The sequence below is a fragment of the Mobula hypostoma genome, chromosome 25 (genome assembly GCF_963921235.1).
Source record: "Mobula hypostoma chromosome 25, sMobHyp1.1, whole genome shotgun sequence".
Classification (NCBI taxonomy): Eukaryota; Metazoa; Chordata; class Chondrichthyes; order Myliobatiformes; family Myliobatidae; genus Mobula; species Mobula hypostoma.
The window spans coordinates 15839103-15857757 of NC_086121.1; the positions used below are offsets into that span (position 1 = coordinate 15839103).

Below are 18655 nucleotides of genomic sequence, written 5' to 3' on the forward strand. Positions count from 1 at the left end.
CAACTTGATGGCATGAACATCAATTTCTCAAACTTCCGGGAATGCCCCCCAAACCCCCCTCCCCTTCATTTCCCATCCCCTTTTTCCTCCCTCACCTCATCTCACCAATCAACTTCCCAGCTCTTTACTTTGTCCCTCCCCCTCCAGGTTTCACCTATCACCTGGTGGTTCTCTCTCTCTCCCCTCCCCCCATCTTTTGAATCTACTCCTCGGCTTTTTTTCTCCAGTCCTGCCGAAGGGTTTCAGCCCGAAACGTCGACTGTACTTTCTTTCCATAGATGCTGCCTGGCCTGCTGAGTTCCTGCAGCATTTTGTGACTGTTGCTCGAATTAGTTAAGCACGTCCACGTGGCACACAAACTAGTATCACATGCAGCACTAACGAGTTGAACACAGTTAATGGTCAGCAAGTGCAATGTAACTTGATTTCCCTTATTATATGAGAACTAGGAAATAAACCCTAGGGTTCATTGTACTGTCAGCTAACTGGAGACAGCTGGACTGCTGGAGGCTCTGACTCTAATTCTGACTCATACCAGCCTCAGGACCTCGGTGTGATTGCTGTGGTTGCTGTTCAAGCTTCATTTCATTTCCAGTCCACTCCACATCTCCCCCCGCCACATCGTTCCCGTTCAGCCTTCTACAGACACAGTGACCGCACTGTGTAGAATTAGCAGAGTGCAAATTTCAAAACCATCGCAGCCCTCTCACATCTCAGATCTTCCAATATAACTGACCACGTGTTCTGTGTTGTGAAGTGTGAGACACCCAACCATCGGTTGAAACAGTAACCTGGAATTTCATTCAACAATCAAAACAGAATTGCTTCCGGACTTCCGACTTTTAAAATAGATCCATGACATTTCCTTGAAGATGCTCCAGCTGAAGGGTCCTGGCTGCACTTCATTTTCCTTTCTCCAGGGAATGGTACAAGTCGATCATTCACTGGGGTAGCCTTGGTAACATTTATTCTTCAACCAATCCCATAATGGAATAAATCATAACCTTGGTTCTCACATTAGAAGAGGAATATGGTTCTCTGACTTTCTCTCTGTTTCTCTCCTCTATCTATATTCCAGTCTCTATTTTATTCTTGGCCTTGCTCTTTCTAGAGCTCTCTCTCTCTCTTCTATCTACATCTACATAAGCGTCTCTCTATTCTTTTCTGTATCCTGAGTATTAACTCTTCTGTTCTGTCTACCAGTCTGTGTCTCTGTCTGTTTCTTTGTTAACGCTTTTTTTACTAGTGATGTGTTTTTGTCTCTTTCTATGCCTGTCTCTATTAGTCCATCTCTCTGATGTTCTCTGTTAGGATTTCTCTGTATTGTTCTACCTCCCCTTGTAATTCTATTGATTGTCACTCCTCCTGTCTCACATCCTCTGTATCTCTCCCCCACTCTCTTATCACACTTTCTTCTGTGCATTCAACTGAAACTAAACACATTGCTCAAGTCTAAGCAGGGGCCACTTACAAAGGAAGCTAATTTAAAGAAAATTCTCAATCCAATTTTCATGGATTGATGAATACACTTGCGCTAAGAATGGATTGTCCATATGTCAGTGGCATCGATGATCTATTTTTCCGCCAGCCCTTGTAAGGGCCAAACAGAGGTTTTGTATAACCTGAGGTTCTCAGGTATTAGACTAGAGTACCAGTCATCAAGGAATTGTCTTTTTTGCTATTGCCCTGTTTAGAATGCACCAGGAAAGACCAAATTGCCCGAACAATTTTCACTGAACAACTGAATGAGTTACACCAACCCAATGTTTCAGTCAGTGAGACCTCACCACCACTCTCCCTATGTAAGCATGCATTCTGGTTTGCCTCAGAATCATCTCGGGTTTAATATCACTGACATACAATATGTCATGAAACTCATCGTTTTACGGCAGCAGTACAGTGCAAAACATTAAAAACACTGTAAGTTACAATAATAAATAAATAAATATGAAATATTAAATTAAAAAGTAGTGAAAAAGGAGAACAAAGATAGTATGGGGCTGTGTTTATGGGTTGGTTTATTATCCATGAAGGTGGAGGGGAAGAAGCTGTTTCTAAACTATTGAATGTGTGTCTTTAGACTGCTGTACCTTCTCTCTGATCGTAGTAATAAGAGAAGAACAAGTCCTAGGCAGTGGGAGTCTCCAATGATGGATGCCACTTTTTTGAGTCATTATCTTTTGTAGTCGTCCTCAATGCTGAGGAGGCTAGTGCCCATGATGGATCTGCAGTGGCCCCTCCGTACCAGATGGTGATGCAACCAGTCAGAGTGCTCTCCACAGTACATCTAAAGAAGTTTTATAGAGTCTTTGGTGGCATCCAAATGAAATATAGCCGCTGCCGTGCCTAATTCATAATTGCATCGGTATGTTGGCCCCAGGATAGGTCTTCAGAGATGTTGACACCCAGGAACTTGAACCTGCTCACCGTTTGCACTGCTGGCCCCTGTACGAGGACCGATGTCCATTCCTTCAACTTCCTGAAGTTCACAATCAATTCCTTGGTTTTACCAACATTGAGTGTGAGGTCATTGCTGCGACACCACTCAACCAGCCGATTCAGTCTCGCTCCTGTATGTCTGCTCATCAGCTCATCCTGGTGCTGTCTTTCAAACAAGGGATTAGACTGTGGTCACAGCTGTCGGTTCAGGTGGACGTGTAAGATGTCATGGCACTCTTTGAAGTACAGAGTGCTTTATCAGAAACATATCAAAGATCTTTCATTAATCAAAGGCAAATGGGCTGCTCATTCATCTCACTGCTGCCTAAAGAATGTTTCATTTATTGATTGAACAGCCTACATGAAGGCAATTTAAAAGTAATTTATTTTGTGCAATGCTCAAAGAGACAGTTTCTTCTGATAAATCTTTATTAAGATTCAGCTCCTGGATTAAAGCAAAGCTCTTGTTATTTGTAATATTTGCCCTTTGGGAGCAACTCAATAATCCACACCAACACGTTTGCAGTGGTTTAATTGTAGTTAAGATCCGAGTCTGCAATTCCCCTAGAATCATATTAGTGGTAGTTTAAGACATCGAGGGCTTGCAGTTACTGCTTTCTCAGTGGCGGAAGAGGTTTACAGATTCACACACGTCCTCTGGGAGGCAAATGTGTTTTTCTTTCAAATACTTGGACTGTTTCTAATTACTTTTCAAAAATGGAGAGCACCTTCCTATCGATTATTCATTGCATTCACCCTTTTATTCGATGAGGGATGGAGACAGAAGAAAACACATCCCTAATATTAGGATGGGGGATGAAAAGCAGAGTACCAGGTCAGAAAGTGGAGGGATGGAGAGGATGATAAATACCAGGGCCAGTTAAAACAGGCAGGAGCAAAATGATAGATACAATAGGACAGGTAGTTTGAAGTGCGGTGTATTTTAATGCTGGGAGTATTATGAGTAAAGGTGATGAACTTAAAGCATGGATCACTATATGGAACTATGATCGTGTAGCTGTTAGAGTCTTGGTTGAGGAAGGGACAGGAATGGGTGCTTAATGTCCCAGGGTTTCAATGTTTTAGAAAAGATAGAGATGGAGGCAAAGGGGAGGGGGAGTTGTACTACTAATCAGGGACAGTTTCACAACTGCACTCAGAGGGGGCAATTGAAAGATTTATCAGCTGCGTCTATATGGGTTGGACACAAAAATAGGAAGGGTGCAATCACTCTGATAGGATTGTACTGCAGACCACCCAATAGCCACTGGGACATTGAGGAACAGATATCCAGACAGATTAAGGAAAGGCGTAAAAATAATAGGATTGTCATGGGGGATGTCAGCTTCCCTGATATAAACTGGGATCTCCTTAGTGCAAGAGATTTAGATGGAGCAGAATTGGACAGGAGGGCTTCATAAATCAATATTTAGATTAGAGATAGTTCATCAAGACGAGAGACTGCACCGGATCATAATGAGCCTGGCTAGGTGACTGACCATTCAATGGGTGAGAGTTAGGGAACAGGGACCACAGCTCCTTAAATTTTAAGATAGCTAAAGATAAGGATAAATAATGGACTTTCCAGTAGAATTTTAAACTGGAGCAGGGCACATCATGAATACATGAGGCAAGAGCTAGGGAGAGTTAATTGGGAACCGCTGTTTTTGGGCAAGTCCACATCCGACATGTGAAGGGTGTTTAAGGCCAATTGTGCAGAGTACAGGACAGGTATGTTCCGGTCAGAAGGAAGGACAAGGATGGCAAGGTAAGAGAACCTTGGATGTTGAGTGAGGTGATGAATTTAGTCAAGAAGAAAAAGGGAAAAGTACTGTATGCAATGCCTAGGAAGCTAGAATCAAATAGAGCTCTTGCGGGTTATAAAGAAGCTGGAAAAGAACTCAGGAAGGCAATTAGAAAAGCCAGGAGGGGCATGAAAAGTCCTTGACAAGTAGGATTAAAGAGAATCCCAAGGCACTCTATGAATACATCAGAAGTATGATATTAACTAGGATAAAGGTGGGACAAAGCATACAGGGGGAGGGGAGACATTTGCTTAGACGCAAATCATGTGGGTGAGGTCCTTAATGAGCACTTTACATTAGTATTTACCAAGGTGAAGGACATGACAGAGAGGGAGATCAGTGCCGAGAACATTAATATGTTGGAGCATTTTGAACTAGGAGATAGTATTGGGTATCTTAAGGAGCATCAAAATAGATAAGCCCCCAGGGTCTGATGGGATATTATCCCAGATTATTGAGAGAGGCAAGTGAAGAGCTTGTTGGGGCCTTGACCAATATCTTCGTGTCTTCTGTAGCCTTGAGGACCGCCAACTAGATAATGTTGTTCCATTCAAGAAGGGAACCAGCGATTGTCCTGGAAACCATTGACCAGAGAATTTCACTTCAGTGGTAAGGAAGTTACTGGAGAGATTTCTTAGGGATAGGATTGATGAGCATTTGTAAAACCATGGCCTAATTAGGGCAAGCCAGCATGGCTTTGTGCAGGGCAAAATTTGTTTTACTAACTTGACTGAGTTTTTGGATGAGGAGACATGAGTGATTGATGAAGGTAGAGTTGTGGATGTTGTCTGCATGGATTTTAGTAAGGTGTTTGACGAGGTCCCTCATGAAAGGCTCATCCAAAAGATTAAGGTGTATGGGATCCATAGTGAATTGGCTATTTGGATTAAGAACTGGCTTGCCCAAAGAAAGCAGAGGGTAGTGGCTATCGCCGGAGTTTTGTGATTCACAGGGATCTGTACTGTCAAGATGTGTGCTGGCAATGTTGGAACCCAAGTGCGGAGGAAAGGCAGACTTTGATGTAGAGATGGCAAGCAGGGTTTATTCTGTGGCACTCCTGGGGCGTCGTCAACAGTTCACCCCAGCATTCCTAGCATCCAGTACTACTTATTGTTCTTGTTTTAAAATGCGTTTGTGGAATTATGGTGAGATGTTCAATTTCATTTATTGTTACATTTAGCAGTTGTTTGCTTCTGTGTTTGTGGTCACCCTGACTGTACCCGGGGGTGTGTAGTGATCACCTAATCACCTCCCCCGCCTGTACGTGACTGAGTAGCTCTCTCCCCATGTCATTGTGCTCGGTCTGTTATTATGCTTGTCGCAATAAAAACTGCAGTGGCGATAAACAAGCTTTTCTCACCTGTCATCATGGACCAAATGTTCGCCACAATTCATCAGAATTCCAGCACAACATTGGTGGCTTAGCCGAGCGACACCATGAGACTTAGCATTCTCAAAACTAGGACCCCAGGATTAGTGCTAATCAGGCATCCACTTAAATAATACAAGTAATATGGAATCCCCAATCTTATCAAAATAAACTTGACAAGTTTAAACATAAAGCTCCAGGAGACTGCAAAATAAAGAGAGAGTCCCTTAAGAAAAAACACAAGGAACGCTAAATGATTAACAACTCTTGTTAAACAGCAATTAACGAATTCAATTGTTCTTAAAAACCTCAGAGCCCAACACACTCTGGCTCATTGTACTGTTACGTAACCGGCAACAATGAATATTAATCGAGACAGGTTATATAAAAACAACAAAACATTTATTAAACATGTATAAACGATAAGGGAAAAAAAAACAAAGGAAAACTTTAACCGGAGGTTAAACAGGTACGCAGCCATTCACCAACTCGTCACTTGGCTCTGGTTCTTAAAGCATTAATTGCGAAAACAGTTCTTAAGGCGATGCAGTCAGCTATAGTTCTTAAAGTGATAACTTCGAAAGTCCAACAGTTTTATACATTCAATTGGGAGAGACTTCTCTGGAGAACGATTTCTTCACCGATGCACCTTTACTGCTGGTCTGTCCACAGGATTCCCGATGCCGAAAATAAACAGTTTAAATCAACTGACCTTAAATTCCTTTAGAGAGAGATCACCTTTCTGCATGAACTCATTGCCCTTTTGCAAGAGTTATCTCGATGCAGGTTCTCTCCAACGAAGACTCAATAAGGTCGATCCTTTATTAAACTGCCAAACGATGCCGACTTCTCTCGATCCTTCACTTCGATGAATTCTTCACTCTCCCTTCAAAACTGTCGGAATTGAGTAAACTGGCACTTCCAGCCACAAATTTCCAGTCCAATAACACAATATCTTGTAAGGGTATGCACCTTCTGTTTTAAAAATGAAACTGCGTCACAAAAACAAACACGCAACAGAAACGGAGGCACAACACGTTCTACCTGGAAATCTACAAACTCAAAAACTAACTGCGTCACCTGGGTCGACCCTTATATAGTCACAGGGCACATGTCAGAACGTGACCTCACATCGGCGGGAAAATCACATCAGGTGACCTCCAAAAGACCATTACATCATTCTCACAAAAAAAAACAGATCTCCTTGAGCATGTAACAGTATAAGCCCAAAGATCTCATTATATGTACTGAGATCTCTGCTGTTTGTGACATATATAAATGACCCGGATGAAAATCTGGATGGGTATGCTTCTAAGTTTGCAGATGAAACGAAGATTGGTGGTGCTGTGGGTGGTCTAAGCCACTGGCAAAGAATACAATGCAATATAGATCGGTTGCAGATACGGACAGAGAAATGACGGGTGGAGTTTAACCTGGCTAAGTAGGAAGTTTTGCAACTTGGCAGATCAAGTTTAAAGAGACAGTACACTGTTAAGATGTACTGTAACAGTGTTGAGGAGCAGAGGAATCTTGGGGTCCAAGCTCGTAGAAACATAGAAACATAGAAAATAGGTGCAGGAGTAGGCCATTCTCTCTGGAAGTGGCTATACAAGCTGAAAGGGTCATTAAAAAGGCACCTGACATGCTTACCTTTATTGGTCAAGGCACTGAATTCAAAAGTCAGGAAGCCGTTGTAGCTTTATATAACTCTAGTTATTCCGCAAATGAAGTATTGCGTACAGTTCTGGTCACCCCACTATAGGAGGGATGTCGAGGCTTTAGAGAGGTTTTATCAAGACACTGCCTCACTTAGAGGACGTGTGCTATAATTAGAGGCTGGACCAACTTGGGTTGTTTTCTCCAGAGCAGTAGAGGTTCAGGGAAGATCTGACAGAGATTTATAAGAATATGAGAGGCACAGATAGAGTAGAAAGACTGTATCTTTTTCACAGGGATAAAATGTCTAATACCAGAGGGCATGCATTTAAGGTGAGAGGGGGTAAATTTAAAGAAGATGTGAAGGACGAGTGTTTTTCACAGAGTGTCTTAGGTGCCCGGCACGTGCTGCCTAGGGTGGTGGTAGAAGCTGATACATCAGGGACACATAAGAGACGTTTAGATAAGCACATGAGTGTGAAGAAAATGGAAGGATAAGGACATTGTGTAGACAGAAGAGATTAGTTTAGTTGGCTATTTGATTACGAATTTATTTGGTTTGGCACCTGTTCCTGTGCTGTTCTGTTCTGTTCTGTCCTAATAGCATTGTTTCTTTCTAATGTTTGGCATTTACCGGACACAGTTCCACCCTACGACAATGCACAAGGGTAAAGACATACCCTCTGTTGTATATGCTGCATGTTAAATCCTAGCTGAACCCTTCTTCTGAAATTAATTCCATTGATTGCACTAGAACTGAGTTTCAGGAGCAGAGTTCAAAGCATGTATGTGACTACACAAGTATGCTGCAATACCTCAACATATAAAACTCTACACTTGTATCTCTATATGGAGAGTGGGCATACTGTCTATGTATGGATATAGTGGACCTTTTATCTGCATAGGTATCGGCACCTCCTTCCCATCTGTAAATTCAGTGACCTTAAATCTACCAAACATCATCGAAATCTCATTTGCCTCACCGATGTCCTTTAGAGAAGGAAGCCTACCACTCTCACCAGTCAATGTCAGCCCTCACCAACAATGTTGGCTCGTAGTTGCGTAGCTCAGGGCCAGTTCAGGATGGACAATAGTTGCTGGCATTCTATGAACAAATAAATAAGACAAATTCCATAGACTGACCCTGGTTCCCATCCCCTTTATTTCAGCTCATACAGTGGAGTGTGGTTAATTGGGACACATTGGGACCAGTACATTTTGGCCCAATTAAGTGGCTGCCCCAAATTAGCCAAAATTTCATGGAAATATTTAAAAAGGTATGAAAAAGACAAACTACCATCTAACTGAGTAACAATTTATGTATTTAAATGAAATACGGAACAAAAGAGAACACTATCATTACTATTACAATACTATAAAACAGTGTATTAGTTCCTAATAGTTCATCCAGTATATACTGCCACGTTCTTTTGATTGACTGTAAATGGACAAAATCAGCACAGGCAGCCAGTGTAGATAGTGGACTGCCTTCATACAATGCTATCGACGATGGCGTCCTCTGAATCTTCATTTTAGTTGTAACATTTAAGATGATTGCTGATACCTTCAGATTCTTCGTAGTTTCTAACTTGCTGAAGTAGTGAAATTGTTTCATTTTCACTTCCGGCTATTTCTGGTGTCTCCAAGCCTAAGTGCTGGAAGCTGCAGTGAGCAAAATACTGAACAGTGAATTGTCTTACCGCTTACTTCTTGCCAACTATCAGTGACAAGAATCACTGATTTTTGAACACAAGCACATGTAACTGACACTATTTAAAAACCGTTCACTCTAAGCAAGGTGTAGCGTCTAACAACCACACAAATGCACGTGCCTGACAGTGGTTAGAAGCTGTTCAGTAATAGTCTCCTGTCCCAATTAAGTGGCGCAGTGCCCCAAATATGCGAAGGGAGCCCTGTCTAATTTCATGATTAGTTTTTGTTCTTTAAGAATTGTCCCAAATAAGTTGCTACCCATGATTAACTGATGGCCCAATTAACAGGCATCCACCGTAATCGGCTTTTAATGGATTTCAGTTTGGTGCTTTCCCTGTATTTTCTCTTGCTTCTCTGAAAGATCTTGGCTGTCAGTACGAGGATCAGTTGTCAGGCTGCATGGCTGTTCTTCTCATGATTTTTTGATTTTGGTCCAAACAGCCTAAGGCCTCCAGGACTCAATTTCTTCTTTCACCTCTTACTTCCCAAAACTCCACACCCTAGCACCCTATAGCATTTTCTGAGCAGGCTATTTATCTGTCATAGAGTTAGCTCATCCAGTCTGCACTGAACTGTTATTCTGCCTGGTCCCATACACACCAGGACCATAGCCCTCCATACCCTTCTCATCCATGTACTTATCCAAACTTCTCTTAAACGTTGCAATCAAACCAGCATTCACCACTTCCACCGGCAGCTCGTCCCACACTCTCACAATCCTCTGAATGAAGAAACTCTCCCTCAGGTTCCCCTAATATTCCAGTTTTCAGCCTATGACCTCTATCCTTTCCCAGCCTCAGTAGAGAAAGCTTGTTTGCACTAACCCTCTCTATACACTCATAATAATCTCTGACAACCTGAGCAAACAGAATGTGCAACAAAATAAGTCTGGGTAACATTGACAACATACGTACTCTCAGTGTCCACTTCAATAAGTGCACCTGTACATCTACTCATAGATGCAAATATCTGATCAGCCAATCATGGGGCAGTATCTCAATGCATAAAAGCATGCAGACATGGTCAAGAGGTTCAGTTATTGTGTAGACCAAACATCAGAATGGGGAAGAAATGTGATCCACAGGACTTTGATTGTTATGCCAGACAGGCTGGTCTGAGTATCTCAGAAACTGCTGATCTGTGCTTTTCATGCACAACAGCCTCTAGAGTTTACAGAGAATGGTGCAAAACAGCAAAAAACAAAACATCCAGTGAACGACACCTCTGTGGGGGAAAAATGAGAGGTCAGAGGAGAACGGCCAGATGGTTCAAGCTGAAAGGAAAGCAACAGTAACTCAAATTGCCACATACTACAACAGCAATGTGCAGAAGAACATCTCTGAATATGCAACATGTTGAACTTTGGAGTGGATGGGCTACAGCAGCAGAAAACCATGAACATACACTCAGTAGCCACTTTATTTGCTATAAGAGGTACCTAATAAAGTGGCCACCTTGTGTGTGTCTGTATCTTTTCATGCAATGTTTTAAGCAAGAAAATCCACTCAACACAAAGGATAAAAAAAGAGATGTGATTTTGTCATTTTTCCAAGCCTATATGTCACATATCATTTCTTTCTCAATAAGCACAAAGTGGCATTTATCAAACTGCACAGTGCACAATCCAGTAGGTAATCAACACCTCAAGGCAACAGAGACATTCTTCGCTTCCAGGGCAGGGTCAGACTAATTCCGTCTACAGTATCTATGTTGACACTTCCTGGAACAAACAGACTAATCCTCAACACATAAGATTCTACAGATGCTATAAATCTTCAGCAAAACACACAAAGTACTGGAGAAACTTAGCAAGTTAAGCAGCATCTATGGACCGGAATAACCAGCTGACATTTCAAGCCGAGACCCTTAATTAGTCTTGGTCCAAAATATCAACCGTTTATTCCTCTCCATTGATGCTTCCTGACTTGCTGAGTCTCCAGCATTATTTGGGTGTTGCACAGACTATTCATGTTTTCTTATTCAAATTATATCAATGTACAACCTAGATATGCCAATTTGAGTTAAGTCTTTGTCAACCTTTAGGTAATGGCTATCAATATGTGGTAAGTATATGTTAATATTTAATGAATGTATTTTAATATTCATTTTGTGTATTTTTCAAAATTCTGGCAGTGTATATCTGTATATAATCAGTGAACATTAGTATATAACAATATTTGATCAACTTATAACACTATTCAGTGAGTTTATAAATATTCAACCACTATATATGAATACTAACCTGTGTATATAATGTTCTGTGCTAACATGCTAATATTTAACTCCAGTGTACTGTATATCAATATCCAGCCAGTGCATTTTAGTATTTAACACATTTAAATATCAATTTCTGATTGGCAAAGGGTGCCAATTAATTTAAGAGACTGTTTATAAGGTTTGCAAATTCTATTTTTATTTCTAGATTCTGTACTCGGTTTTTTTTTGCAAACAATGCTCTTGCTTAAGTTTCAATGCTATTGTCACTTCCTAGTGTTAGATGAATGTACAACTGCAATATTTCTGACCCAAACTTCCTCTGCTTAGATTGGGATTTCCTCAAACTGTGGGCAACTTCATCCTTCCTGCTCTCTTCTGTAAAGCTAATCTCTAAGCTGCTGCCACCTCTCTCTTCTCACCAGATGAACTCTGTGACGAAGGAACATTGTCTGGAGATCATTGACAAATTTGAGCCATGTCTCGAGAACCAGAAGCGAGGTGTCCTTGGGATTGATGGTAGGTTCACACCTCCTCTCTCTTGCTTTTCTACTTGTTGATTTCTCCCCACCAAAGTTCTATGGACTGCCGGGAGCCATTCTGTCCATGTCTGCCCAGATGGTAGAGATTACTCCCATGAGGAGAATTTGACCTTGCCTCTTCTCCAATATCTCTCCTTATTCACATGTGCGAACACCCATACCTACCTAGTCACCCAACTTCGCTATATGCTCACATGCCCAAGCATACATTTTTCCAGCAGTGAGTGGGAATCAGCTGATACTGCCTCAAGGAAGTATCTTTCCCAGGGAGTTTGTTACTCAATGATGGCTCTGGGCCTGTACTCACTGGAGTTTAGTATGATAAGGGGGGATCTCATTAAAATCTACCAAATATTGAAAAGCCTAGATATAGAGTGGACGTGGAGAGGATGTTGCCAACAATGGGAGAGATGAGGACCAGAGGGCCACTGCCTCAGGATAGAAAAATGTCGTTTTAGAACAGGAGTTTTTAACATGGGGTTCTGTGGATAGATTCCATGGGGTCTGTGAATTTGGACGGGGGAAGAAAATTGCATCTTTATTTTCACTAACTTCTAACTGAAAGTTAGCATTTCCTTCAATTATGAACGTAGGCAACAAACCAGAGTAGTATTAGCAGTACCTGTGACTTTGTCACCAATAGAAATCACAGATATTTTTAGATCACATTACAGTTGTTACAAATATCGCAAAATATTGTTTACAGCATGTTCATTACTACTTCAAAATTACAGTACTTAATAGACTCTACACTAGATCGAAATCAAATTTAATTTTAATTTCCCCATGTTTTAATGGTATAGTCTTGTTATTTAATATGTTAATAAAGAAACAGATGTATTACTATATCACAATTTTGTCTCAGTATCTTGATAACTGTATTTCAATATAATTGGTTTCTTTTGCAATCCTTTGTATTTTATTTTATATATTTAAATATGAGAAGGGGTCCATAGGCTTCACCAGACTGGCAAAGGGGTCTGTGGCATAAAGAAGGTTAGGAACCCCTGCATTAGACAAAGAGGAGGAGGAATTTACTGAGCCAGAGGGTGGTAAATCTGTGGAATTCATTGCCACATTCAGCCGTGGAGGCCAAGTCATTGGGCATGTTAACACTGGAGGATGATGGGTCCTTGATTAGTAAGGGCTTCAAGGATTACGGGGGAAGGCAGTAGAATGGGTTTGAGGGGCAAAATCAATCAGCCATGATCAAATGGCTGAGCAAACTCAACAGGCCGAACGGCCTAATTCTGCTCCGGTGTCGAATGGTCTGATAGTATAGTGGAAACTCACTACTTGGGAATCTTTGCCCTTCCAGCCCATTTACCAGGTTGTTGGTTTTGATGGTTTAACATGTGAACAGGAGGAGGCCATACAGCCCTATAAACCTGAATCGTGGCCAATCTGTATCCTAACTCATTCGTCTGCCTTCATTGCATTTTAAACCCTTTTCTGATAGAAAAAATTATTTCAATGTTGTGGAGTTAATTTATGATTTAAGCCGGACAAGTGGCCCCTTTCCCCCCGCACTTCTGCCTCTCTGTCCTCAATGCATTTTAAACTTATTTATCTCTTCTTTTGGACTTCCATCTAAGTGGAATGAACTGCAGTATAAATCCTTCCATCGACACCCGCAGGTTTCACAAACTATATGCGGAGCCCAGCCGGAGACATCTTTAACCCTGAACATTACAAAGTGACTCAGGACATGACGCAGCCTCTGTGTAACTACTACATTGCCTCTTCCCACAACACCTACTTAATGGGGGACCAGCTGATGTCACAGTCACGAGTCGACATGTACGCCTGGGTGCTGCAAACTGGTTGTCGCTGTGTTGAAGGTAAGATCAGAGCTAATGCTTTCTCTTCTGGATTTGTCCCCCCATTGTTTTTTTTTGCGTGGAGTTTCATGTAATTTCCTCCCACGTTCTAAGGTGTACGGGGTTAGAAGGTTAATTGATCACGTGGGCGAATTGGACGGTGTGGCTTTGTTGGGCTGGATAGGCCTGTTTACCGTGCTGCATTTCTAATTAAAAAGAATAAAACAATAAAAAAGAGTCAAATAAGTAGCCAGTTCATTTCCCCACCAATAGATCGTGGTTTCAAGTTTTGCCCCATAGGCATTAAAGTAAATTTAGGTGAAATTCAGGGCTGTACTGAAGGAGTGCTACACTGTTAAAAATGTAACTGTAAGGTTAAAGTGGTTTTGTACCTGTTGGGTCCATACCAGCTCTCTAGCAGAACATTTCACCACTTCCAGTCTCTGACCCTTCCCTTCAGCCATACAAACTTCTCAGAATTTATTTATATAATTCCCTCTTCGAGGCCACTATAGAGCTTGCCTTCATCACATTTGCAGGCAGTCCATTCCTGGCCTGAACAATAGGCTGTCTAGACATGTTTTTCCTTAAATAAAAGGGTAGGGTCACTTTTGATCATGCTTTTCCATGGGACTTGCATTAAAGCACAGGTACTTTGTCACGCACTGCCTTTTATGAGTAACTATGCTGCATTGCAGTTGACTGCTGGGATGGTCCAGATGGAGAGCCCATCGTTCACCACGGCTACACCCTCACTTCCAAGATCCTCTTCCGAGATGTGATTGAAACCATCAACAAATATGCTTTTGTTAAGTCTGAGTGAGTACCATGATTTCAATTTAACGGTTTCAATTTTTGGTTCAAAGTGGCAGAGAGAGATGGCACACAGTTTTACCCAAGACTCTGAAGAACCATTATTCCTTGCAAAGGCGTATGTCCCATCAAACACCAACAGTGCAGGCATAGCACAGGTTAGATACAGAGTAAAACTTCCTCTACACCTTCATATCAAGCACTGTTCAAGAAAGACATAGAAAGGACTAAAATCAGGGTGGTGAACTATGACACACATGTCCAAGATGGCATGCAAAAAATTTGCTGGCACACAGCATGCAGTGCTGCTCCATATTTCTTTAAATCCTACTCTTAATAAAAAAAAATACATCATGAATATCTTTACTACCAAATGAAGCAGCAAATGATTTTCTACAACCCAAGAGCAGTGAGATTTTTTCATAGGAACATCTCACACCAGTTTGGTGCCAACTAGAAGGTTATAAGAACATGTGACAGTGGATGATATATTTTGAAATCCTCACAGACCTGGTGTACATATCAGTACCTGGATAGTAATTCTTACAATAATATTACTATTTCAATTTCGATTGTCTTTTTAAAAGATTAAAATTAACATTTTTTGAACAGGTTTCATAAAACGCTTCATTTATTTCAATGTCTGTGTTATATTTTTATTAATAATAAAGCAATGAATACATTTAAATAAGTAAAATGATTCATCTATCTTCTTCCTTAAAATATGCCCATAATTACTGTTACTAATTCACTAATTAATAATAATCTCTGTTCAAAATTACCATGGCATACAAGGAAATTTTTAGAAGGTTTTATCACCAGTTTGGACACAGGCTCTCACAAAGGTTCACCACCCCGAGATACAGAGTAAAATTCCCCCGACACTAAGCCATCAAACACCCATTATGGGCTACGTACACAATAAAATTCCCACTATACTGTCCGAGTACATACTTGAGGACTGGTGTAGTACAGGTTAGATAGAGAGTGAAGCTCTCTCACACTGTCCTATCAAAAGCTCCCAGAGGAGCTATGGTAAGATGCAGAATAAAACATCCTCTGCAATCTGTGTTGCAGGATTGAATTTCTAGGCCAATGTATTTTAAAGCCTTTAGAGTCTGTGATGAATGTTTGGCTTGTGTTTGGGTTGCAGATATCCAATCATCCTCTCCATAGAAAATCACTGCAGCGTGCCCCAGCAGAAGAAGATGGCTCAGTACCTATTGGAGATCTTGGGGGACAAACTTGACGTTTCTTCTGTGCATGTGGATAACGTGACCCAGCTGCCTTCCCCTGAGAGCTTGAAGGGAAAGATTCTTGTAAAGGTACCAAGGCAATCAAATCTTCATTAATATTTAGCAAGTCTTGATGAGGTCATTGGGATTACCTGCCTTAGAGATTGATTAGAGGGCAATTAAGTCTTGGCTGAAATCAGTTTGTGAAAAAGAGAACCTGAAGTTCATTTTTCCGATGTTACCAAGGTAACATGCTCCCTCCCTCCTGTAACTTAAATTGGAAGGCTGCTATTATAAAAAAAATCAATTAACATTAATAAAATAGCATTTGACCCAAAATATAATCACTGCTGTGGTTTGGGGAAAGGATCAATCAATTCTCAGCAACCTCCCATGAAAATCAATCAGGTAAGGCCCAGGTATCTGTCATGGCGATAAGAGAATAATAAATAGGTGCAGGAGTTGGTCGTCTGACCTGCCGAGCCTGCTCTGCCATTCCATAAGATCATGGCTGATCTAGCCATGGACCTACACTCACAACCCTTAATTCCTCTGCTGTGCAAAGATCTATCTAACTACTTTTAACAGCTGATTGGACAAGCATTAGCCTCCAGTCTAATACACCCTCCAAATGACTCTGTCAGTAATGCACAACTTTAGAAGCATGCATAAATCCCAGTGTTGGCACCCATCTGCCTACTTCGGAGAGCCAGATGTTGCTGCAAACACATTCCTGCAACGTGCCTAATGCAGACCTCATTTCTGACCCTTCCCCCAGAGGATCTGGCAATAAGTCAAAGTGATACAGGTTTAGGATAGGTGTACCTTCTTGGGTTTGGTGTGGGCTTGGAGTGGGCTCAGTCTGTAATAAGTAAATAAGCCATCAATACTTTTTGTTAAGTCTAACGGTACAAAGGTCTCTTGAAATTATTTCTGGCTTCATTGGAATTACTGCAGACAATGAAAGGCCAAAGGCCTGAGAGGGGTTCTCCAATTCATAAACACAAAAGATTCTGCAGATGCTGGAAAGCTTGAGCAACATGCACAAAATTCTGGAGGATCTCAGGAAGTCAGGCAGCATCTATGGAGAAGAATAGATAGTGGATGCTTCAGGCCAAGACCCTTCATTAGGACTGAAAAAGCAGGGAGCAAAAGCCAGAACAAGAAGTGGGGGGGGGGGGGAGGGAAAGGAGAACAAGCTGTTAGGTAATAGACAAAACTATGTGGGGGGGGGAAGGAGGGTAGGAGGGGAGGGAGGATGAGGTATGAGGTGATCAGTGGAAGACGTATGGACCAGAAGAAGAAGGAATCTAATAAGAGAGAGCAGCAGACCCTGGAAGATACAGAAGGAGGAGGGACACCAGATGGAGGTGATGAGCAGGTGAGGAGAAGGGAAGGGGTGAGAGAGGCTATAATAAGGAATGGAAACAGAGTAAAGGAGGAGGGGAAGAAATTACTGGAAGTGAGAGAAATCGAAGTTCATACCACCAGGTTTGAGGCTACCCAGGCGGAATATGAGGTGTTACTCCTCCAACCTGAGTGTGGCCTCTTCATGGCCATGTATGACAAAATGGGAATGGGAAGTTGAATTGAAATGGGTGGGCTCCAGGATATGCTGCCAGCTAATTGCATGCTTGAGATACCTACAGCGATGAATGTGTTAAGATGAAAAGTGGACAAATTGTTTGATTAGTTGTTGTTGGATGCTGGTTGAGAGATATTTTTAGCCAGGGCCTTGGGAGAACCCTGTGCATAAGTAGTGACATGCAATCTTTTGATAACTACACGTAACTAAAACCATTCCTTCTGTGATTGTTTGGATTGGGGGAAATTATTTTAGCTTGAGGGTGAGTTCGAAACAAAGATGCAGAATTGAAAGATGGTTTCTGGCAGATCACATAAAGTATTCAGGAGGAATTTCTGAGCATGGAGCATGGTGAGAAAGTTCAAAACAGCTTCAGGGAATGGTTGAAGCAGGGAGGGTTTGAGGGTTTGAGGGTATGCAGAGATGGGCATACAGTGACTCAGGGCCTAAGTGCAAAGAGGTAGTGTTGGAGGAGATACCTATCGACCTTAGATCACTGTAGCTGTAGCTCAGTAATATTTTTGCCTCTCAGATTCAAGGTTACAGGTTCAAATCTCACTGTAGATGTATGCACACAAACCTGCGGGTTTACACTCCAAAGCAGTACAGAAGAAGGTGGTCTGCTTCAGACCAGGTGCTAAACCCAGGCCATGTTTGCCCTCTCAGGTTCCTGTGGCACTATTTTAATAATAATTATCTCAACCAATGTCACTAAAAACCAAACCGATTACTTGCCCAATGGTAATATGTGGGAGGTGCTCTCCCCTCTACACAAAGCATGAGCAATAAAGCGATAGAAGTGGAAACAGGCCCTTCGGCCCAACTCTTCCATGCCGACTAAGTTGCCAACCTGAACCAGTCACATTTGGCCATATCCCATTAAGCATTTCCAATTTATGCACCTGCCTGAATGTCCTTTACACATTGCAATTGTACCCGCTTCTACCACCTTCATTATCAAACTGCATACACTAGCTTGAGATTCATTTTCTTGCAGGCATTTACAGGAAAAGAAGAAATACAATAGAATTTACAAAAAAACTATACATAAGCAAAGATAAATAGCCAATCTGCAAGAGAAGATAAATTGTGCAAATAGATAAATAAATAAAATTACACTGAGAACAGGAGTTGTAAAAAGTCCTTGAAAGTGAGAATCAATTCAGAGTATGGTGTGTGCAGTTACCCACGCCAGTCCAAGAGCCTGATGGTCGTAGGCTAATACTCTTCCTAAACCTGGTGGTGCGGGATTTAAGGTTCCTGTTCCTGCAGCCAAATGGAAGCAGTGAGAAGAGAGCTTGGCCTGAATGGTGGGGGTCCTTGATGATGGATGATGCTTTCTTGTGGCAACGCTCCAGGTAACTGTGCTCAGTGGAGGGGATAGCTTTGCCTGTGATGTACTGGGCCATATCCATGACTTCTGTAGTTCTATCCTTTTCTAATTAACAACGCAAACCAGTCGGG

The 18655-nt window shown here is 41.7% G+C and overlaps 1 protein-coding gene across 1 annotated transcript in view; it reads left to right on the plus strand.

The window, feature by feature from the left end:
* The window catches only part of plch2a (phospholipase C, eta 2a), a 177554-nt gene that overhangs the window by 61798 nt on the left and 97101 nt on the right, over nt 1-18655 (plus strand). Inside the window, exons 6-9 of the mRNA XM_063033234.1 lie at nt 11622-11715; nt 13376-13579; nt 14257-14377; nt 15525-15696. Coding sequence (XP_062889304.1) covers nt 11622-11715; nt 13376-13579; nt 14257-14377; nt 15525-15696 — 591 coding nt within the window. The remainder of the gene's footprint in view (nt 1-11621; nt 11716-13375; nt 13580-14256; nt 14378-15524; nt 15697-18655) is intronic.